At 31.8% G+C, this 25218-nt stretch overlaps 3 protein-coding genes across 3 annotated transcripts; all 3 read right to left on the bottom strand.

The window, feature by feature from the left end:
* Positions 1 to 3713: 3713 nt before the first annotated feature.
* Positions 3714 to 8247, bottom strand: LOC123193691 (serine/threonine/tyrosine-protein kinase HT1-like). The gene is made up of 3 exons (XM_044606764.1): positions 6919 to 8247; positions 6228 to 6683; positions 3714 to 4233 (listed from the first exon to the last, which is right to left on the bottom strand). Exons 1-3 carry the CDS (start codon positions 7657 to 7659, stop codon positions 3961 to 3963), a joined length of 1470 nt encoding a protein of 489 aa, XP_044462699.1. The 5' UTR covers positions 7660 to 8247; the 3' UTR covers positions 3714 to 3960.
* A 6205-nt stretch (positions 8248 to 14452) lies between these two features.
* On the bottom strand, positions 14453 to 15632 carry LOC123192342. The gene is made up of 2 exons (XM_044604861.1): positions 15112 to 15632; positions 14453 to 15013 (listed from the first exon to the last, which is right to left on the bottom strand). The coding sequence occupies exons 1-2, from the start codon at positions 15548 to 15550 to the stop codon at positions 14589 to 14591; spliced, it is 864 nt and encodes a 287-aa protein (XP_044460796.1). The 5' UTR covers positions 15551 to 15632; the 3' UTR covers positions 14453 to 14588.
* Positions 15633 to 21784: 6152 nt separating this feature from the next.
* LOC123192341 (L-type lectin-domain containing receptor kinase VII.1-like) lies at positions 21785 to 24324 on the bottom strand. Its single transcript, XM_044604860.1, has one exon. It carries the CDS (start codon positions 24208 to 24210, stop codon positions 22144 to 22146), a length of 2067 nt encoding a protein of 688 aa, XP_044460795.1. The 5' UTR covers positions 24211 to 24324; the 3' UTR covers positions 21785 to 22143.
* Positions 24325 to 25218: the final 894 nt, after the last annotated feature.

Genomic DNA, 25218 nt, shown 5'->3' with positions numbered 1-25218 from the left:
ATAAAAATTTTTTATCAAACCTAAACATTTTAAATATGACAATTTAACCCTTAAAAAATATTGTTGCATTTTATTCGATTTTTTAAAGGTGTAACTGTCATTTTTAAAACTATTGGGGCAAACAAATATTTAAAAAATTTCCATAAGACTCTCAAACTTTCTCAAATCTTAATAACCTCTGAAAAATTTTATTAAGACCCTTGATTTTTTAAAAAATTATAATTTATCTCATGATACAAGATAAGACAACAAAAAAACTCATTTATAAGAAAAGTGGAAGAAATGGTGAAAGTGAAAAGAAAAAAAATAAGTAGTTTTTAATATAATTTGAATATTTAAATTTTTTTTTAATTTAGGATTATATGATAATTTTAAAAAATTAAATAATAGAGATAAAATGGTAATTTTACTTCTTATTCTATTGTTTTATTAACTAAGTTTAATTTTGGGTGGGAAATTATTATTTTATACTTTATTTTCTGGCAAAAAAATGTTATTTATGTCAATTAGAGATTGAAAAGTGTCTTAAAGCTAAACCTTGGGTGGGAAATGTAATTCACTCAATTTCATTTAAATACCAACACCCTAACCGTTTCCTCACCCAAAAATATCAATTGATGAATAATCAAATTAATACAAAACCTTTTAATTCTTAATAAAATGCATAAACATAATGTGGTATAACTTGAAAGGCATATATTTTTACTAAAATTATGCAATTTTGCCTAAAGGTTATTACACTTTTTAATTCTACCTAACAATCTGAGAAACTCGATAACCCTGTTGACATATATCGCAATTTGGAAATAACGGTAACAAATTTGGTACGTAAAAAGAATATAACTTTGTGGAAATAACACATGCGAAATAACTTGATTGGTCCCAATTCTATCCTAGGGAAAGTTTAAAGCATAAAGGTGTAACTTTGTGGTCAAAAATTGCAGAAATAACAGTAAAAATTAGTAATTTGGAAATAAAGTGACAAATTTGGTAATGTGAAAAGTAGTATGGAATCAAAGCGACAGACTTGGTACTGTAAAAAGAAATAATTTGGAATTAAAGTGACATATTTTGTGATGTAGTTATAAAGGGTTATCATAGTAACCCCCATAGTTTTCACAAATTCTCAAGTATCTGCCAATATCATAGATAGAGGTTCAGCCTTTATGGTGGAGGTTTTTTTTTTTTTTCAAATTTTATAACACAGACAATAATAAAACTACGTACACTCAGTTTTGAGTATTTAATTAGATACTCAAATGATATGTAATTATATAATTAGATAATTTTGAATTAATAATAAAATAATATTCGATCATATGATAACACATTATTTTGACGAGTGATTTGGAGTGAATCTACACATGTTTAATGGGCACAAGTCACCCACCTAATGTAAAGATAATATTTAGTCAATTCATGAATGCAACCTTCAAAATTACCAATTGGGATTTTCCTTTGCAGCAATCTAAATATATCTATGCATCATGCATGTCAATTCAGCCACAAAAGGAAACCAATCAAGTAACAACAACAACATCACTATCTAATTTAAACAAAGTTACCTCAAGAATTGGTCTTCATGCATGTCAGGTGAGTCCCATAAATTTGACATTTTGAATGCAGACTCAACAAACAGAACAAGTTTTGGAGGATATTTTAAGCCATGGAAGACATTGATTATATGATAGAGACTGGCAATTCCAATCAGTCCATTCCAGCCCCGAGGTAACTAAGAATGATGTATAAAAATGCTGATAGAGCTAAAGCCTTCATACAAACGCAACTGGATGATGCACTTCACCCCATTAAATAATAAGAAGATCACAGAACTGACATGGAGAAATCTGAGACTTGTAGCTGTCCTTCACCTTGATTTTCTTTCCAGATGCATGAATCTTAGTTTGATAAGTGAACAAACTATGCACTCATATGTTGAGTTAGTAGTTCGTGTCAATGGATCATATTTATGTCTTATCATTCTATGTTTTGGGTTTAGAAAACACTCAATCTAAACTTAACCTAAATTAGATCGTGTTAAAATCATTCAATTCGAACATAACTCATTTTATAGATAGACCGACCCTACCTGAATTAATTATTTAAAAAATGGGTCATATTATGTCAAAATCTGACATATTTTAATACAAAACAACACGTTTTTATCCAAACAATATTGTTCGATTGTAACTTCACTACATATCTATTATATCCATGGTTCAAAAAGATAGTAAAAGAATTCTAGCTCAATTAATTAACATTCATGTATAATAAATTTATGCAAATATATAAATATAACAAAGGAAAATTAAACACACCAATTATACGTTCAATAAAACTATATATAATCACTTTAGATGTACAAATATGTACACACTTATATATGTCATCACATGATTGAGTGATTTTAAATTAAGAATAAAGTTTCACCCAATCATGTGATGATATATATAAGTATGTATATATCTATTATCCAAAGTAAGTACGTATAGTATTACTCTTAAATATTACATAAAAACAAAATTTATTAAATTGTAAGCTCTAGCATTTATATTTTTTTACCAAAATTCTATTTTTTATGAAATATATAAATCATGTTCAAGCTATTAAGAATCAATTTGAACACGCCCCCGATTTGCAAAAAGATTAATCGAACACGTACTCAATTAAAATTCATATGGAAAAAAAAAAAAAAAAAAACTCAACCTAAATCTGATTTTTTTAGTGTCATATCAGATCAATGAGTCATGTCTCTCACAAGAGCATAAGTCATCATGAATATGTGGCTATGTACCACCATGCATGCAATTTTTTCAGAAACATAAGATAACATTGAATTGCTTGTAAAGCAAGATGATTGCTTAGAAAGTCGAGGTTGCGCAAATGGAAGTTAGAAAAAAACCAGTTATGAAACCTTGCCCCACAGCAGACAAGTTCAAGTGAACAAGGTCAAAATCAAAAGTGCTAGAATTAGTGAGAGTCATAAAGATTATACTCAATTCAAATTTAGCAAAAGACACAACATATTTCATAAAAAACAGAATTAAGTTAGCCCAGAAGTGGTATGCAATCCAAGCCTATCCAAATGATTGGCATTATTTGAACTCTCATGATCAACCCTTATGCCCAATGTGCAACCAACCAAGGAGAAACAAAAATAACACAAATAATTGTAATTGAATGCAACAAATCAGAAGGACCATAACTCTCTAACATATCCAGAAATACATAGCAGATGTAACAATAGCTTTGTCTTCAGAGTTATGTGACAAATAACCAGGTTGCACAAAACTGGAGGGTCACCATAATCAAGAACTAGACAACAATAAAGATAAAAAGACACGAGGCAACTTTACAGTAATTCTAAGCCAGCTAACAGAAAGTTTCCATTCGAGTATAGTGAACTTATGTGCTTTAGCACACAGTAAATAGAAAATAAACTAAAACATGATATTTGACCACCTATATTCACTAATCTGCACAAATTATCGCAGCCACGGTTTGGTAATTGGATGAGTAATTCACCTATTCTTAGTGTAATACAAATTTCAACCACCATGAAACCTACTTTAAAATGAAAATGAGAATAGCAGAGAATTATAAATAAAAAGGTAACGCAAAATACAATATAGCATAGATTTTATATACACAGAATTATAAGAAGTACGCTGCTTTAAAGAAGAAATCTTCCAAAAGCAGCATTTCAAACAGCCTTCAAAAAAATTGCTGTTTATAAACCCCATATTTATTCATTTCAGGACACCTAATTCACAATCACTTTCTGTGTAAGTATAAATAAAAATCAAAGACATTTTTTGACTGAATGCAAACCTACTAATCCATTCATTCACTCTTACATGAATGTGTCATAATAGTACAAATAAAGAAGCATAGAAACAAACCTTTTAATTACAATTGACTGGTGACACTAACAAGCAAAAGCCAGATCATAAGGAAGATTCATGAGAATTTAGGTTTAGGCAATGGTGAGCTATTAGGATGTACGGGACCTAGCTTTTGAATCCAATGAAGGAGTTTTTTCTTATGATCTTGGCAAACTGGGTTTTGTACCAGCTTCAGGGTTCCATCACGGGCAAGAGAAGATTCAAATTGCTCCAATACTTTCACAATGTGCCAGAACTCAGGCCTCTTCTCTGGATGCAAGGACCAACATTGCTCAATTAAAGCTTGCATTGCAGGTGGACAATCCACTGGAATAACAGGTCGCAAATTCTGGAAAAAAATCAGATTCTTATATTAAAATCACATAAACAAAAATCTCACATTTGAGATTCATAGAAGCATTTTGATAAGGAAGAAGCTAAAAAGAATAATATGTCGAAAGTAAAACATATAGTTCTATGAAAAATTCAAGTCAAACATTAAATTAGAGAAAACTTAAATATGATAACAAATCCTTATAGGCCAGAGGACTAATTTCCACCCAAAGATTATTCTTTTCTCAAGTTCGCACTTTTTAAATTTCAAAAACCCTTTTACGCACCCATGAACAGTTAAAATTGACTAAATCTATTAATTTTAAAATTTTATATTATTTTTCCCCCCTAAACCCTAAAAAGTAGTAATTTTCCCTCAGACCAAGTTTTAAAAAACATTTTCCCCGCTAGAGTTTACTCTTCAATCTTTGGTCACTCTTTCGACGCCATCTCTACAGTCTCTCCCTCCTGATGCATTTTGTCCCTTCGACAGTCTCTTTCTCCCTCCAGCTGATCGTGTCGCATTCCCACAATGTCGTCTAGGAAGATGAATTATCTTCTCAGAAGAAGACAATGAAGACGAGAATCGTCTTCTTTTGGGAAGACGGATTCCCAGATGACACCATAGGGACACCGCACGATCGGCTGAAGGGAGAAAACACGTCGGGAGAGAGAGACCATTGGAGATAACATTGGAGGAACGATCGAAGATTGAAGAGTAAACCCTAGGGGGGAAAATGTTGTTTTGTAAAGCTTAGTCTGGGAGGAAAATGTTACATTTTAGGGTTTAGGAGAGGAAATAAGATAAAATTTTAGTTTATTTTTAATATTACACATAAAATGATGATTTTGCCCTTAAAATTAATAGACTTAACAATCCACAGGTGGATAAAAAGGTTTTGAAAAATTAAAGGGTGCGAACTTGGAAAAGGAGTAATCTTTGGGTGGGAATAAGTCCTTTGGCCATCCTTATATCACCACCCTCATGCAAATAGGAGAAAAGTCAAATATGACAACAAATCCTTAAATCATAGAGAACAAATTATCGAGAGATCTACTACAGTTACAAACAGATATCTTTCCAGCTCACCTCAGCAAGCCATATAGTTCATTCATATTAAAGAGGAAAAAAATTAAAGAAATGTATAAAATCTGCTTTGACTTAGCTCATGGAAATCAAGGTATCTAGTTTCCAATAGCATCTATTTGACCAACTAATCTTAAGGTTCTAAACAACTTCACAGCATTTCCCAAGAAAATTAATCTCACAAACTAAGAATGGGAAACACAATAGATATCATGGAAATAAAGTAGAATCTAATACCAGTTGGATTAATTGATAAATTGATAGTACATTTCAAAAAATGACTTCTTACCAGTGCCTCCTAAAAATCAAATCTCATTTACAAATATGATCTTTTGCCTATAAAATGTAAATATATTGGTAAATCAAACAAATATTTTAATTTTCTTTCATCTTTTTTCGCTTATTATAGTGCTGATGCAGATTGAGGATTATTTTCCAGCAAATACAAATATTTTTAAAGCAAGACACCATTGCTATAAGAAGTTCAGTGCCAAACAGATTATAAATTTTATTAACAATAACCCAAAATCAACAAAGATATTGGGGGGGGGGGGGGGGTGTGGGGGAGGAGGAGGAGACTTACATGCTAATCCAATCTTTGATTGCATACCTACTACATACTAAATAAAAAAGAAATTGAAAATGATTAATTTGATATTAAATTTTTCTTGTTTTCATTTTAAAAGGTTTAAATAGCTTCAATTTCCAAACTCTTAAGAAGACAAAGAAAGTGAGTGTTATAAGCAGAGGAATTCTTTATCAGAAGCAAAGGACTTAAAACACCAATAGTCTGAAGATACAATTCCCAATTAACTAATAGCCTAGTAAAAGCAGCTCATTTGAGACAATGAATTTGATAAAACAAACCTAATATACACTCACAAATAAGAAAACATTCAATCCAACAAAATTAAGAAACATACCTTATTCACAACTGCAAAAGCAGCTTGGATGGGATTCATATCCTCGTATGGGATTGTTCCAGCCACCATTTCCCACAAGATGAGTCCGAAACTGTAAACATCAACCTTTCGCCCATACGATTTGTGCTTGATCATCTCAGGTGCCATCCAACGATAAGTTCCTGGGTCATCTGCCCATGCATCACAGTACAGTTCTTCACAAGCTATGCCAAAATCAGCAATTTTCAGATGGAATCCTTCATCTATAAGGACATTTTCTGGCTTAAGATCTCGATGAATGATGCCTTGAGAGTGAATGTATTCCATTCCCCGTGCAATATCCAGCGCAATTGCAATCAATTTCTGTAAGGGAAGGGATTTTTGCTCAAGTTTGTGCAGGTAGGCCCTCAAGGAACCTTCTGACAGATATTCTGTAATGACAAAATATACCGGTGGCTTTCTACATGCTGCTACAAACTGTTTAAAGATAAAACCATGCATTTAAAAAAGGTTAAGGCACAGAATCCTCAAACTTATACAAACAAGGACATGTTTGGCCATAACCATAATTTCTTTTTCTTCAGGATTGAAGCATTGCCATGACAGTTAGTTATGAATCCATTTACAGTTAAATAAGCTTTAATCTTCTAATTCCTCTATGAAGCTTAAAAACAAATAGAAGGGCAAATAATCAAATAAGTCATACAGTCACCTTGATGACATTTGGATGGTGGAGCCGAGATAAAAGAGTAACTTCCCGACTGAATTGCTTCTCTAACCGAGCTGCCATGTTTCCATTTTCGTCATCATCAGGTACTCTAATAATCTTCACCGCAACAGGCTCATCCTTGTATATCCCATGATAAAGCCTGCTATGTGCCCCATGAGCAAACCGAAGCCCAAGAAACAGCTGAGCAAGATCAACATCATATTCATCTGCAGCCTCAACCGCGTTAACCCTGCCTCCACCATAGTCAAAATACTTGGTCCAGGCTGACTCCTTTCTGGTCTTGAATTTATCACTGATTCTCAGAGAACCCAGGTGATTAAGTGGGCTTGTACTAAATGAATTTGATGACGGCTTGGTTTCTTTATGAGAATGTTTCTTGGAAAATTTTCCCCCAAGTCCTCTCTCTCTCCCCGATTCTTTCCTCCTAGGAAGTGGAGTTGAAAATCTTTTAGTATTAGACCTTGCTTCCTTGAACGTATCAGAGAGAACTGTTTCAGGAAGGGGAGACAAAGATCTCTGCTTGTTGATTGGATTTTTCTGAATCTGAGAATTACCGGGAACTGATTTCTCGTTTGAAGAAGCTGTGAAGGGCCTTAATTTCAATCCAGAAGTCCTTTCTGGTAAATCAAAATTAATAGAAGCCCATTTAGAAGAATCAAGCCTATAATAAACAGTGTGAGAAAACTTTGTTCTCCTTATCCAAGAATTAGCATCTTCACCCATTTCCCTTTTTTGCTTCTCGCAGTAATTCAAAACCTCAAATTCTAAAAAACACTGGAAATTTTCCTAAACTTGCCCCCCTCCCTGTAATTATTCAGCTGAAAGGTGGTAGGAGGTTCACGCAATCCAATATAAGTTTCAAAACAGGAGAAATTTACAATCTTCAAACCCATTAACATGTAGAACTCAATCGAATTTTGACTCCACCAAAATCAAGAAACCAATGAATAAAACCAATCCTTGAACTCAATTTCATCTCCACTAGAACCCATATCCCTTCAAAACCATCAACAAAGTCATACCAAAAAAAAACTTAATCACACCATCAAAGCAACCCTTATCACAAGTTCAAAACCAAACCCTTCAACCCCCAAGACAATCTTGTTTTTTTCCTTATTTCTGGCTTCAAAGTCAAACAATACTCTCCTTAGGAGCCTGGAAAATCCCACAAACAGTTTACCCCAAATAAACAAATCATTTGAAAAATGAAAATCTTCCACAAAACAAGCCACGAAAAGTAACAAAGTATACTCAATTATATTGAAAATAAAGAAACAACCATGATTACAACCCCCATTAAACACAGAAGAAACAATCATTGTGTCCAAATCAACCAATTTAATAATCTTAACATAAAACCAAGACAAAGTCATAAAAGTACAGTACATTTACGTTACGTTACATACCCACCACGGAACGGTAGCGTTTTGGTCTTTGACCAACCTCTAGTTTGTTGGGTGGTGTGAACAAGGACAATATCTTAACCTGGGAATAAAATTCTTCTCAAACGATCTCGTTTTTCAATTAGTATACAAATACGTAGTTCGTACTTCGTATATGGAGGGAGACAAGGACCGTATATTAAGTTGACCCGATATTTCAGCAGTGATGAAACCCGCAGGTGGAGCAGATGAAGATGGAGGAGGTAGGGGACCACAGAAGAAAAGTCAATAAAAGAGGGAGTACAACTTAATTTTTAGAATTAAAAATTTGTCGTTTTTGTGATCGATCATGCGGTGGGGAGTACATGTGTGTCACTAGCATACAGAATATTTAAATGCGCAGGTCTATGGTGCCGCATGGTACGGCTCTCACGGATACTTTGTGCTTATTAGTATAGCTATACCATGTACATTTAATATTTTGTATATATTATTATATAATTACATATTAATAAATTATTTAAATAATTAATTAGAGATTTAAAATTTATTATAAATAATTTTATTGTTATTCTATTGTCACTTATAATTCGGATGATTATACCACTTCATAATTTTTTTAGTTTTTTAAACTTTATTTTTTTATTAAAATAATGAAAATTTTTATTAAACTTGTATTACATTACACTAATATGGGTCTACTCTCAAACGCCCTAAATTAATATTGTATATTTTTGTTTTAATTTATAAATGATGACTAGGATATATTTTGGTTTTTGTAATCAATTTTAGCGGTGACATGTACAATTAGAACCACAAAAATTAAAAATTAAAAATTAAAAATTAAAAATTAAAAGTTAAACCCTTTTCTCAAATTTGTTTCCACAAAAAACAAGGTCTAACCAAAATAAGCCAAACCTAGCTAAAATTAATTTTTTGTTTTGTTTTTTTATGCATAATATAGAAGTTATAAAAAGACATAATATTTAATACGGAAAAGGACAATTTTCCAACCAAAATTTTAATCTAATCTCAAAAGTATACTCATGTTTGATAAAAAGTCTAAACACCTACCCAAATTTAATCTGTTAGGATACAGCTACATATTTTCTATTAAGGTTAAAGGGTAAATTCGTTATTTTATCAATAATATTAAAATAATTAAAATTTTACCGTATAATCCTTCTTTAATTTGAAAAATTAACATTTTTTTCTTGAATTAAGTTTTAAAAAATTCACTTTTTTCTCCTGAAATCCGGCCACTTTCTCCAAGATGGCTGACTGACAGCAAAAGAGTTTTCATCCAAAGGTCAACCTTTGGATGACGATGGTTGTCCAAGGAGGATGACCATCGTTCAGGTCTGGATGACGAGTGTTATCCAGATTTAGACACGCTTCATCATCTAGATCGGGATGAGTCATCCATTCTAGATATCCAGATCTGAACAATGTTCATTACTCTCCCTCTAGCCACATCGTCATCGATGGCCGGAGGGAGAGTAAAAAAAAATTAGGGAGTTGGGGAGGTGAAAGCACTTTTCAAAGTTCAGATACGAGGATAAAAGTTAATTATTAAAATTGGAGGGAAAAATATAATAAAATTATATAATTTGAATATAAACGGTAAAATAATATTTTTACCCTTATATTTAATAAAAAACTTAACAACTATTAAGAAATAAGTGAGTATTTAAGTTTTTCATCAAATATAAATATACTTTTAAGATTAAGTAAAAAGTTGGGTAAGAAATAGCCGTTTTCCTATTTAATATCCAAATGAGCACATAAATCATCAACATCATTATATAAATTATTTATGTCAATGCATCAAAGTGACTCTATCAATTTTTTAATAGAAAAATTGTCACATCATTGTTATTTGATGTCCTGAGAAGTTAATTAATAGTTTAATCTATTTAATAGTAAAATATAAAAGTAGTTCATCTCAATTAAAAATAATTAATATTTTTATATTCAAGATTTGGTTTAAATATTTTTTGCTAATTAAATGCATAAATTACATTTTTTTTATTCAAAACCTAACTTTGTTGATGAAAATATCCGTGTAAAAAAATAAAATCATCATTTTTATTTTTCAAAATTAAAAAAATAAGTATGAAAAAACACCTTTTTTTATGTTCTTTCTTCCTTGTAACATCCAAACTCAAACTCTCCATCCATTGTCAATAACAAATCTCTCTTCGTTATCACAGTGACACCATGATCATAGCTCTTCTCACTTAAAATCGATACACAAAACTCTATATAAATCGATAAACTAAGTTAAAATCTCGTTTATAGCTTTTAGGATTGAATTCAAATCAAGTTAAGCTCAAGCTCGCTTAAACTCGACCTCACCTCGGTTTGTATATAGTAGAACTCAAATTGGAGTTCGAACTCATGGAAGTCCAGTTTGAATTCTGTTCGGCTTATTTTGAGCTCGAGTTTTTTAACTATTTTAATACCAAATGGACGTCATTTTAATACATATTGATCAAAACGATGTTGTTTTGTATCAAAATTTTTTATTAAAAAATTTGACGAGTAGCTCGGACTCGAGCTCGATTGAGTTTATATAGAGTTAACTCGTTCAAATTGAGCTCAAATTCTAGTTCAAATAGATTCGATTTGAATCTAACTCTAATAACTCTATTGATGACAGACATCATACAAAAACAAAGACGATAGAGTAAGAAGTTAACCTTTCAACTTCAAGCTATTTTTCTCTTTTGGAATTATTGACACAATCAACCCTTTTTTCTATTTTCTTTATGAATAATTAGGGGAAATTTTTTTTGTGAATCATTTAAATTTTGTAAAGAATAAAAAATTAGTCATTTTCTTCCTTATATATTAAATATAATTAATAGGACCCGTTATTTGAAATAGATGAACATAATTGAGATAAATCTTCATTTTAGTATATTTTATTTACATCATATCATCTTTATTTAATTATTTAATTGAATGAGTTTCCGTTGGTTAAGATTTCCTTTTTAAGAATTTAATATAATAATATAAGATGAATTTAGAATACAAAATTATTTTCAATATTATTTTTTAATCTTATTAAATTACAAATTTAACTGAGAGGGCCCAAAAAATATTTTAAAAAAGAAAGAGAAAAGTTGTTTGTGATGGCCGTGGAAATCTTACTTTTATTTTGGCCTGATGTTGGTGACCCTGACTAATTCCATTGAATCAGACCAGGCGAATGATTTTTCAACATCGATAAATACAAATAATAATATTTTATTTTATTTTTAATTTAAAAATATTTAATTATATAATAATATATATTATTTTTATATATAATATTACTCTTGAAAAGTCTTCATTTATGATTTTTTTATTTGATAAATTTAAATTTATATAAAATATAAATTAAAAATAATTGTAATTACTATATCACTTCAAGAAAGAGCAATTTCTTTGGATGAAGATGAAACCAGTTGAAATAACATCGAACGGGCAGGAGGGGTGCCAGTTCGGTTGATTTGTCCAAAATCATTATGGGCCCAACATTAGATCCAATTGAAACCCACCAAATACTATATCCAAATCCAAATCCAGAAGAATTCAAGACAGCCAAATAACACAAACTTACTCCGGGCTGTTACACAGACAAGCATTAAATCCACAATAAAATTATATATTTCCGTTATATATTTAATGTATATTATAATTAAATAATTGAATAATTTTAAATTAAAGATAAAATACTTTTTAAAAAAAGCGCACGTAGAATTCCTCAAAAATCAAACACAAACCAACAACCAATCCAACTCCAGGCTTGCAACAAACCGAAAATCAGACACAAGTCACACACAAACTTACAGGAACTCTAGCCAAATAAGAGTGATGAGAGAAGGTGTAGACGGTAAGCTAGTTGAAATCACAATCGGAATAAAAAATAGTGACTCGAGTTAGCCAGAAATTCAGGATGGTGACCGCTCAAGTTCAAGATGGTGAGCCAAAAACCACGATTGAAGAAGGAATTACTCGAGGTCGCTATGATCTAAGGTGGAAATCACAATCCAAGAAGTTGCAAGCCTGAAACGATGAGTTAGGAAAAACGATTGAAGAAGAAACAAGTTTTCACAAGAGATTTTTGAAGTCGAATGAAAGAACAGTGTTGAAGAATAATCTTGTCACTGAAAGAGAAAATCAAAACGTCCTTGAAAAAAGATAACCCGAAGGAAATCATCAATAAAGGAGGCACAATCATGAGGGTGAAAGTTATTATTTTTCAAGAGTGAAGGGAGGTGGCTGTAGAGAGAAGCGAAAAAGGGAAGAAAAGTGTGAAAGCATATTACCTCCTATGATATTATATATAAAGCAATGTTAGTTTGACTCCTAGGACTAACAAAATTACTAAAATATTAAAATTTTTACGATGAAAATTTTAGTTTGAATCTTTGTTATATTTATGAAATATTAACTTATTTGTACTCTGAGTTTATCCATTTAATAAATACAAAAAAGAGAAAGTAATGTGTTTAGTTTATCATTATATCATGAGTTTAGATATCTAACAAATACAAGTGGGGTTCTCGGTTATAAAAAAAATAATGTGTAGGTTCAGTCATTATGCCTCGAGTTTATCATTGTATCCTGAGTTTATCTGTCTAACAAATACGAGTTGGATAGATTTGGTCATTGTGCTCCGAGTTTAGTTTATCCGTTCAACAAATATGAGCGAGGTCCTCAATTATACTTGAATTTATCATTGTACCTTAAGTTTATCTATCCAACAAATACATGTGAGCTCCTCAATTATTAAAAAAAAAAGAGAAAATAATGTATCAAGTTTATCATTTGTGCCCCGAGTTTATCGGTTCAACAAATATAAGCGAAGTCTCGGGTTATAAAAAAAAAAAAGTATTGTGTAGATTCGGTCATTTTTTTTCTAAGTTTATCCATTTAACAAATATGAATTGGATAGATCTGATCATTGTGTTCTTTGTTTATCCGTCTAATGAATACAAGTAGAGTTTTCGATTATTAAAAAAAAAATGTAATGTGTATTTTGGGAAATTAATTAAAATAAGCAAAAATTTGTCCGTTTATACGTTTTTAGGCCAACATAATAAAGTTTCACCAAATTAAGTAAACACTAATTTTTTTACCCTTTTTATCCTTATGTTGAAATACCAAGTAAAAATAGTTTTTCTAAGATTGTGCGTAGGTTTATGGTGGTTACGATGGTGGCTAGGGATTTTACAGTGAAACCCTAAATATGTCGAATTATGTATATGGATATTTTTGAATGTTTCGAATGATATAAAATGATGTAGTTTCGATGTTAATGGATCTCTGGAAGTGTAGCCGTTGAGAGACAAAAGCGCGAAAATTTACAGTGCCGCGTAAACTACGCAAATCTACAGTGCCACGCAAACTGCGCAAACACTGTTTACACCACGCAAACACTGTTTACATCACGCAAAACACTGTTCAAACCGCTTGCAAAATCACGCAAAAATCCTGTTCATAGATTATGATATCTGTTTTTTGCCTGATGTGAACAGTGTTTACGTGGTGTGAACAATGTTTGCGCGATTTGTGCAGTTTGTGTGGCATTGTAGATTTACGCAGTTTGCGCGACACTGTAAATTTGTGCGCTTTTGTCTCTTAACGGCTACACTTTCAGACATCCATTAACATCGAAATTATATCATTTTATACCATTCGAAACATTCAAAAATATTCATATACATAATTCAACATATTTAGGGTTTCACTGTAAAATCCCTAGCCACCATCATAACCACTATAAACCGATGCATATTCTCAGAAAAAATATTTTTACTTGATTTTTTAACATAAGGGTAAAAAAGATAAAAAAAATATGGTTTACTTATTTTGGTAAAACTTTTATAGGTTGGCTTAAAAACGTATAAACGCTTAAAATTTTGTATATTTTAATTAATTGCCCGTGTATTTTCAACATATATATATTATATACATTAATTGTAACACGTTAGCTCAATATAGAGGAACAGTAAGGTTACTAAATAATATATACAAGGAAACTAATAGATAGAAAGAAACTAAATTAATGAACAAATTAAGACTGATAAGTTTTGCAATTTTAAAAATTTGTTTACTAAAGTAAAAAAAGATACAAAGAAATATAAATAAGAAACCGATATTTTTTTTCCTTATTTATGATCCACCCAATCGTGGCCATATCTATACACTCCAAGCCGAAAGTTTGACCATGAAAAGGCCGACAATTAAACCCAACGAAGAAAGTAGACAAAATTTCAATCACAAAACCTCAACTGCTGTACAATGCATATTGGGCAATTTCTCAAGCAAATCTACAGTGAGCATAGACGCTCTAGGCTTCGGCAATCTACCAGAATTTTCCAATGAAATTACTGCCGAAGTTGTGGTTCTTTTACAGGAGCTTAGCCACTTCGCTTGCATGTATCGGTGTTTTCTCCATGGACCCATGTGCATTTTCTTCTCCTTCATGCACTGCTTCGCGGCTGTGCATAAGATCTTTATCACACTATTTAATCTTTCCACTTTTCCGACGAATACTTCCGGCAGACGGCGGACTAGTCGGTTGTAATCTTCGCTCGCTCTTGCCATCTCGAACTCTGCCCTGAAATTTAACTCGATAATCACCCGCACCTCTCCTTTCTTTGTGCTTGAATTTTCTATCACATCGATGAATGTGTGTTCCCCTGCACAATTCAGACCATATATTTTACTCGATAGATTGATAACAACTTTACAAATTGATGTTGAATTTAAATTAAAATTTTCAAATTTTGTATTTTACCTGATGGAATATCCGGGGAGCTTCTCCAACTTGACTTGCAAACGGCGCAGTTGTAGCCGGCGCTTCTAAGGCGGCCAGAGACTTCTCTCATCAAGCAACTCCGGCAACCACCGGAAGCCACCGATCGCCCACAAGCGCATATATTTCCAGCTACATTTTGTATGTCCTTCAGAGCTTCTTTTGTGGCGTTTCTTATCTTTGACTCTAGAGAGCTACTTCTGCACAAAGTCGCCTGTAAAACCTTGTGTTGCGTCTCCCAAAAGGCCGTGTTATCTTCAACAACGCCATTGCCTTCCTTATCCTGATCATCTTCTTCCTCTAACGTTTCACTCTCCGGTGATGATACCGCAGCAACATTGCTAAATCTCTCCGGAATCATCGTCTCTCCGTCTTCCGGAAACCCGAAAAACATCTCCGATAAGCTGCCGACTGCCTGCATCGGAAACCCTAATGCTCCAATATTCTCGTTCCAAGCGTCGGCTGCGCTCAAACTCAAATTGAAATATTAAATTAATCGACTCGTAGTTAAAGAAGTAAAATCTTCATCGCTTATATAGAAGTTGGACTAAAGTAAGACCCAAATGAATCTACGTGGACCAATCAGCTGCAGCTTTCATGAGGGTTAGCTTTTGTTGTCTACGTGGTGCGATAGAATTGGTTAAAATGAATCAAAACAGTGAATTATTTTCCGGAGGATGAATTTTCAGACAGCCAGGATCCACGTCAGTGTGGTCCAATGACCTTGATCTACGATAATCTAGATAAACTCGAACAATCATACGGCCAAATTACTATGTCCCACTCAAAGTTCAATGAAATGACTATTCTTGTTGAAGTTTTTAAAAGTTAAATTTTTACTCATTATCCAATTTTGTTAATAAATCTTATAATTTTCTTAAAAAATAACTGTTTTACCCTTATATTAAAATCACATGACTATCATTAATATTTAATAAAATATCAAATTGTCAATATATTTTTATGAGTTTTAAAGATTTCAATTAAACTCTTCAAATTTATCAAAATTCTAATTAATTTTGTAATATTATGTTTTGATTATTTATATAGGAATATAACTATAGTTTTTGTAACTATCAAATTAAATATTAAAATGTTAAAATTTTCAAAGATATTTTTTTATTTCTTAAAAATCTTCTAAAAATTTTATTAATATATTTAATGTTTTTAAAAAGAAGATAATAAAAATAGTAAAAACAAAGAAAAAATAAAAATAAAAATATAAGAAGGAAAAGATAAATAGAAAGAAAAAGAGGACAAAAATTAAATAGAAGATTTTATATAAAATAATATTCTTATTCTTTTAGTTAATAAAATTTATTATTGAAAGTTAATGATGTGTAAGAATTTAATTTTTTGAAATTTAAAGGGTAGAATGTCATTTGGGCAAACCTTGGGTGGGCCATAGATTTGGCCTATTCATATCATTGAAATTAAAATTAATTTTAAGGTATAATGTATAAACAATTGGGTGTCTTCTGAATGGTGGAGGGACCCCCGCCAATGTCACAGAAAGAGATTTGTCTGATTAAGATTAAACGAGGCGAAATCAGGATCGTTCATATCCAGCATTATCCAAAAAGTGGGACCCATTCATGTCGTATTTCTTACCCAACAGAAATAATAATGAAAGTGGAAATAAGAAAAACTTGTCCAGAAAACGCGGCGTCTTGGCAATGGTTTGGCAATTCTGAGGACGAAGACAAGAATAAGGGTAATTTCGTAATTTGGATTGAACAATAATTGTGAGTGAGTCCAATGTTGCCATCGAAAGAGGCCAAAGCTTCAAGTTCAATGTGAGAATCCTAAGGATGTTTGGTATATCCATTTTTAATATATAATAATATAATAATATATTTATATATAAAAAGGTTTACATATAATTTTATTAAATAATGGTTATTTTTATTCTGATCATGTGAATTTTATTTATTTTTTATAAAATTATTTTTATATTATTTTTGACAATTTAGTGGTTGAGATGTTGAATGTTACAATTTATGATTAAATAAAATTATGTATATAAATAATAATATATTATTATATGATTTAATATTAATTTATCTTTAATTTAAAATTATTTAATCACATAATAATATAAATTTATTATTTAATCACATATATAAAATTTTATACATAATACTATTATTTATAATTATAAATTCAATTATTTAAATATTAAATTAGACTACAACATAATTTCAACTCAATTATATGAAATTATAATTGCTATAGTCTTCGTGCATGGATAAGAACATTAGTATAAATTAATGGCCCCTTCAGCCTTGCTCTTAGGCCTTCTTATAATTATAGATAGGGCTGGATTCGAGCTGAGCTAGTTCGAGCTCGAGCTCAGCTCGGCTCGGTTCGAGCCCTAAACGAGCCGGGCTCAGCTTGGCTCGGTATATTTTTTTTTAAATTTTTTTATACAAAACGGCATCGTTTTGATCTATATATATATACAAAATGGTGTCGTTTTGATATAAAAAACGAGCCGAGCCGAGCCATTACCAAGCTGAGCTGAAAACGAGCCGAACTCGAACCGAGCCGAATTCTGCTCGAATCGAGCTCGAGCAGGCCATTAAAAAGCCGAGCCGAGCCCGAGCTGGCTGCGAGCCGAGCTCGGCTCGGCTCGAATCCAGCCCTAATTATAGATATGAATTTATTGTTGATGAAATAAATTTATCTTTAGAATTAAGATAATATGTTAGGTAATTAAGTGAATCATGCTGAGGGGGCCTACTCCTAAGATTCGAATAAAATAAAAGTATGTATATTTATTTTAAGTATATAAATATATACACACTAATATATATTATCACGTGATTAAATGATTTTAAATTTAAGATAAATTAATATTTAATCACATTATAATATATATAAATATATACATATTTAGATACTTAAAATAAGTATATATAATAATATTATTCTAATATATAGTCAACACCGTCTCTCTAATCCTTTTAATTTCATATTAATATTGAAACAAATATAATTTATATATAATTATTATCTCGATCATTTATCCACCTCCATGTGCCCTCAATTATCTTATTTTAGGTGAGGATCAATGTCGTTATCCATCTTAATATAAGCAAGAGTTGGTAGAAGAAACAATTAGATATTTGTGGAGGCCGGCGGGTACCATTCCGGTAACATTTCTGACGTGGACATCGGAATAATAAGATTTAATTATATACTGCAAACCGATAAGATGAAATTTATCAATAGAAATATTTGTTTGACATGCTTAATTTTATAATTAATCTTTTTAAATTATGTGTTCTCTGTTCTAATGATTTTAAAACTCATTACCCAACAAAACAAATAAGATAATATTACAGTGTTCCCAAGTGATTAAGTTGTCATTTTATTGGCTTAATGATGAGGATTAGTTGTATTATTTGGCTTGCGAGGGTTAGAATTATTTTGCATGAGCTTAATAAAATCATGCCACTGTAGTTTTACAGGTACTGAATTAAATTTTAGAATTATAAAATTATTTAAAACATTATTCAATTTGAATCCGAATAATCTTTGAGAATTATTGAAATTAAAAATTTGTTATGACGGACTTTTCATTTCAGAAACCTTTTTTATGATGATTTTCAATAAGAAAAATTGTAATAAATTAGGTTTTGAAATAAAGACTTTAGTCAATTTACTTGAACCCCTTACAATTTGAATAATCCAAAAGTATATATTAAACCATTCATCCAGATCGTAACTTTTAAATTTATTATATATTTTTATTAATTATTTAAATTTATTTATAAAATAACATTAAATCATTCAATTACTTAATTTTATTAAACAAAAAATTATAATTAATATTAGCCTATACCTAAAAATTTCAAACCCAATAGGGTGTGAAGGAAAACTCTCAAATATGGATAGACCTTTAAACCAAAAGCTGATGCACTAGCTGTGTTTATCTTTTCTGTCCCAAGGCAATTATGATTAAGTTATAATCTAGAGATATTAACTCTCAAAATCTTGATTATGATCAAAGAAGAAGGGGATGGAAACAGATAACTATGAGAGTTAATTATACATATATCCAAATTTCATGTATGCCCCACAGTCTGGAGAAGTAGTTGGCAAGATGGGACTAGCATTCTAAAAAATAATTAAAGTGTAGAATAATTAGATTAAGTGGCGTCGCGTCATGTGATGATCAGAAGAATATCAATGATGATTTAGATAAAAAGGGAGCCCAGCATGATTAATGCCTTTAACCGATAATTAAAGTTAAGGCTTCACTCAGAATCTGAATCATTTTTTGTAATTTTGTTAGTGTCCATTGTTGAATTCATCCCCAACTCCATCTAAATACATTTCAGCCCAAACAACGGCCATGCATACTATCCACAAGAACCCTAATCACCATTTTTGTTATAGGTTCTGCAAGATATTTCCCGATCATTCATGGAATGACTGATGAATGCACTGTTTTACATTCAGTGGGCTCCTTTATAAGGATATAGAGAATGATTTCATTGACCACCAGCTAACCAACGCAGAAGATTTTCTGATTATCTCTGAGACTTTTTTTTTCAGAACTATGCAGTGAACCAAATCCAGGGTAAATCCATGTATGTGTTTTATCCAGAAGATAACATTAAATATCTGATCCGTCAGGTCATTTCAAGATTGTGCTTGTGAACCCTAACGATGCCATAAAAACACCTGAAAATTGGTGCCTGTCATTTCTCCATCTCAAATGGTTTGCAGTGGAAAAAGTAACAGGTTATCCACTCAAAGTGCCCACTCCAATACATTATACATGTGATTGCTGATGATTTTCTTTTTCCTCCATGTGGGTGGTGGTGGCTGTATGCATAAAAATACTAACACTGGGCTACTGCTCTGTAAATTGCTTTTGTTTTTAGCCTGTTTATGATTATGAGCTGTAATTTTACCTTTTCTTTGTTGTATAAATTATCATTCTTTTTTAGCTGCCTATGAGCTCGTAATTGTTAGCCTCAATCTCAGAGGCAATGTTCGGCATCTCTGAGTCTAAGGCTCCAATAATGAATGTGAGCTATGGTCACAGCTAAACCATACAAAAATTGATGTGTCTCCGTTACATTTCAAACTTTTTTTGTCATCCGTTGCATGGGATTATGAACACATAACTAATTTTTTGTACGTATGTAATTGTGTTCACAAATTGTGGTCATAATCGATTTATATATCATTTATAAGTATAACAGTTAAATTGTATATTAAATATCTAATTTTATATATTATATATTGAATATTGTATTATATTATATCATATAATACAATTTTAAAAAAATAAAATATATAATAAATATGTCATCATTTTAAAAAATATTATAAACATATATAAAAAAATTTAAATTTATCATATATATTTTTAATATATCATTTTTTTTTTTAAACAAATATATCAATTTATATTAATAATGTATATGATATATTATATTATATGTCTTTTTTATTTATATCATATGACCTGATATAATAGGATACATGGTATATATATAACTACTGATACCCATGCGTACAAGTGCCTTGAGGGTGCCTATGAAGACGGTCTAAAGTGATCTGGATACATAGGATTGGTGGACAAAGAACGCAACAAAATTTAAGGTTCTGTCCCTTGTGACAAAAGCTGCCCATGCTATTCCGGTATTGTCGCTTCCAAGTCACCTTCCAGTACATCGGGTTTTAAACTTGACTAATTTTGGAGACGATTAATTTCATTTATTGTGTAAGCGTTAATTTGTGCACAAGATTAGTTGAGATTTTCTCCTGCTCCAATCCAAATCGAGCATTGCTTGGAGGATGCAAAAATTTATGTTAGATAATTTTAAACAACTTATAGTTTGAGTAATATTTTATTATTAAAATTTTAAAAATAAATTATTTAAAAAATTATTAGATATAAATTATTACTATATTTGATAAAATTGTGATAAATATATATAATTATTGTATTTAATTAGAAATAATAATAAATTATTTTACTTAAATATCTTTGATATAATTATTCTAAAATTTTTTTTTATATTACTTATTATATTAATTAAAAATTAGGTTATTTTTTTGTTAAAAAATTAATAAATCAAAATAAAATATAATAAAATCAAAATTAATTTAGTAATATTTTAATACTAAAAAAATGTAATAATTAAATTACTATTTATATTATTTATCATATCAATATTAATAATAAAAAATTATGACAATTTTTATTACAAATAAATCAAATAACTAATATAAGTAATAAAAATATATTATGAAAGTAATATATATTAATTGAAAACCAACCGCGGTTAATTGTTTATAAAGTAACCATAATCTTAATTATAATATTTTTAACTTGGTTAATCTCTCTCTAAGATATTTCATTCAATGTATTTAACAAACTAATTGAAATTTTCGTATTTAATTTGCAGAAACTAGTGGATTGACCAGAGAAATCATCCAAGTCATCTTTTGGGACCAAATGTGATGTGCTTCTTTTGGGAACCTTCAATTAGTTTGTCATCTTTTCTTTGAATTTGTCTCTGCTTTCTATTTGATGTTGCTGGTGGTATACTTGAAAATTGGCTGCTCTGTTTTTGTAGCAGGATTTGTTCAGAGTTTTTAAGTACTGAAGGCATTGTCAATGATAAGTCAATTAGGAACTCAATAGCATTGCTCTTCATTAAATTTGTTGTTTTGGTAAAAGAACGAACTCATTCTTGAAGATTTATGAAGATTGGCTCTTTGTATGTATCTATTAAACCCATTTATCTATGCATGATCTATAATCTGAACTAATTGTTCTAGTAATACAATTCTTATATACATTAACAGCCTAAATGTGGAAAATCTTTCTACAAAACCAACCTATACAGCTATAAATATGTATAACCATTCTTTGACCACTTGCCTCTGCAACTAGATCTTCCACAGTCACAAGTCTTTACCATCCCAATTGGGGCATTTCAGTCAGGTGCATCAAATTTAGCAACCAATGTGATGTAGATTTATGATTCATCTCCCCTCCATTGTTGTATTAGACCATGATATTGGCATGGAAGAAGAAAGGGATTGTTTAATATCTTTGAATGTTGGATGTGTTGCAAAACTAGAGCTGATAAAACTTTGAGAATAATTAGACCACATATGCTTGGACTTCTGTAGTAAATATGCATCCATGGCCTCTGTTTCACAATCAAAAGCCTCAGTCTTTCCTTCTAACACTTTCACTACTTGTCTCATGCTTGGTCTGGCACTGGGATCTGGAAAAGCACACAACATTCCCAAATGCATTACCTTCTCTACTTCCTCCTCATTGAACCCTCCTTTTGCCCTCAATCGCTCGTCTAATGCATCCAGTAATTTCCCTTCCACCATCATTTGTGACACCATGTCCACCAAATTTGGCTTCCCTGCCACTATAGGTCTCCTCCCACACATGACCTCTAAGATCAAGATCCCAAATCCAAACACATCAGTTTGTGCCGAAGCTCGTCCTGTGGTGATCACTTCCAGTGCCAAGTAGCCGACAGTGCCCACCACGCGAGTCGTGCTAGCCACTTGACTGTGGCTGTGCATCCGGGCTAAACCAAAATCACCGAGCCTTCCATTCATATCCTTATCAAGTAGCACATTGCTTGCCTTAATGTCCCTATGTAGCACCCTTTTTTCCCATCCCTCATGCAAGTATAATACCCCAGAAGCCACATCTTTCAGAATTCTTATTCTCTCTTCACAACTCGCCATTTTGCTCTCATCACATTCAAAAACTCTCTTGTCTAGACTCCCATTTTCCATGTAATCATACATCAACATGAAGCTCCCTTTTTCTCTCTTACACCAACCTCTCAATGCCACCAAGTTCCTGTGTTTCAATCTTCCAAGGGTTGAAATTTCTGCCAGAAAGGCTCTCATTCCTTCATTTTCGTGAGAAATGCACTTCACAGCAATCTCATCCCCTCCTGCCAAAACTCCTTTATAGACCTTTCCATTTCCTCCTACACCAATCACATTTTCCTCTGAAAATCTCTTTGTTGCTGCTTCAATCTCTTGGTAAGTCACTCTATGAGGCCAATACTCCAATTCCCAATCTTCCATTTCTGCTCTCTTCCTTGCTATCCTTTGCTTTCTCTTGATCAAAAACAGGGAAAAAAGAACACAAAAAACAACTACAAAGAAACCGCCAATTATTGTTCCTGCAATAAACCACTTTGACTGAAAAAATGGTGTCTTTGGAAGAACAAAAGATGGCAAACCACTGGTGATCAATTCTTGACTCAACAAAAAATTTTCATTACTGAAACTCCAAGCCAAAATCTTGTGACTTTCAACTAATTTTCCTGTCGATGCAGTGAAACCAACATACATTCGATCCTCAAACACATGAGACAAGTTAAGAGAAACATTCAATAGAGGCCTTTTAGGCCTTTCCATGCCTGCCACTGCCATTGTTACATTAATAAAAGATTCTGCATAGTCAATCCAAACCTGGTAATTTTCACCATTGTTTAACTTCAGTTTCTTGAATGACTTTGCATCATCATTTGAATTGTCAGGCCAATACCCCGCTGGCTTTGCACTCACAGAATTGAGAGAATTTACATCAATTCCCACATGGTTGTCGTCAATATCATCAAACTCTTCGTTCTTGAAAACATCAAACTCGATTCCAAACACATGGTTATTGCGATTAAAATTGTTGCTGCGGTTGAAAAGGCCAAGATTTTGAGCTGATGTGGCCCCTTGAATACCAGTAAATGGTACAAAAAGTAAAACCAGGCCGTGGCCCCGGAAAGTATTTTTGTAAGGAGCCATGGCGAAGATAAAAGAAGTTGAGAATGGGTACACATAAGAAGTGTTAGGCTTTTTCGTTGGGATTTTTATTGGATAAAGAGCTCGACCAATTGTGAAAGATGTTTCATTGGTAAGAGTAAGAATACGAGATTCAACGGTGGCACTGCCATAATATAACAAGTTGGAAGAATTGAATCCATTGAACACAAAATCAATGCCATATATGGGTTGAAAACATAGGAGTAACGACAATGAACTAAACAGGAGAAGCTTCAGGTTGTTCTCCATTGCTGCAATGAAGCCAAAGCTTTTCTTTCATGGGATATTTCAGGTGGATGAAAATGCAATGAAACAGACGTGGGAACAAGAATGGTTGGACAAGAAAGAGGTCAAGTCAGCTGAATAAAGAGTTGGTTGAAAATTACAAACCAACATTTATTGGTTTTTTGGGGCTATGACTTTGCCCTTGGATGGTCTAAAAAACTACAATCTGGCCATTTGATTATAATTGTAGGCAGTTTGATTTTATGAAGTTGAAGGGTAAAAGAATTGGGGGTTGATTTTGGCAGTCTATAAAAAGTTAGTAACATAAAATAAACAAAGAAATGAGAAAAGATTACAGCAAAAGGTCAGAGATGATGTTAGCAGCAGGCAGCCGGCCATTCCAGAACGATGTATGAAGGGAGTGGGAACAAAGTTAGATGAGTAAAAGACTAAACATGAAGCGAGCTACACTGTTGAGTTGACTGAATTTGAACGACATGTAAAAGTATTATTTACACCAATCAGCTTCCAGGGACCAAACAACTGGGAAACTCTTGGAAATGGCTGGAAATAAAGCATTGTTGTTAAAGGTTGATCCGAAGTTACAGAAATACATAATTGAGCAGTTAAACAGATCATTATAACAGCTTCTTTCCAACTGAAATGCCACTTGAAATGGTGACAGGTCTTGTGGTTTACCATGTGAAATCATAATTGCCATGGTTGAAACATCTTTTCTTCTCCAGGTTAATTGCAGGTAATGGCCTTTACTAATTTCTCATTGAAAAAAACTTAGAATCTGAGGATATTTTAATAATTCAATTCCGAAAGAATATTTTATTGCGGAAGGGAATTGTGATATGGACATGAAACTAGCAAGGCCTCAGATTTCAACCATAAAGACAATGACATGAGTAATGATTTTGTTCAGGTTTCATTTTCAGCAAGCAAGTTGGTCTGGTCCCCAGGTATTTTGTACATTCATCTGAAGAAAGTCTCAACCGCGAGTATGTGGCTGCATCGGAGACACAC

This window comes from Mangifera indica, chromosome 12 (assembly GCF_011075055.1).
Source record: "Mangifera indica cultivar Alphonso chromosome 12, CATAS_Mindica_2.1, whole genome shotgun sequence".
NCBI classification, from domain to species: Eukaryota; Viridiplantae; Streptophyta; class Magnoliopsida; order Sapindales; family Anacardiaceae; genus Mangifera; species Mangifera indica.
This window is presented reverse-complemented; position numbering and strand designations above follow the sequence as displayed.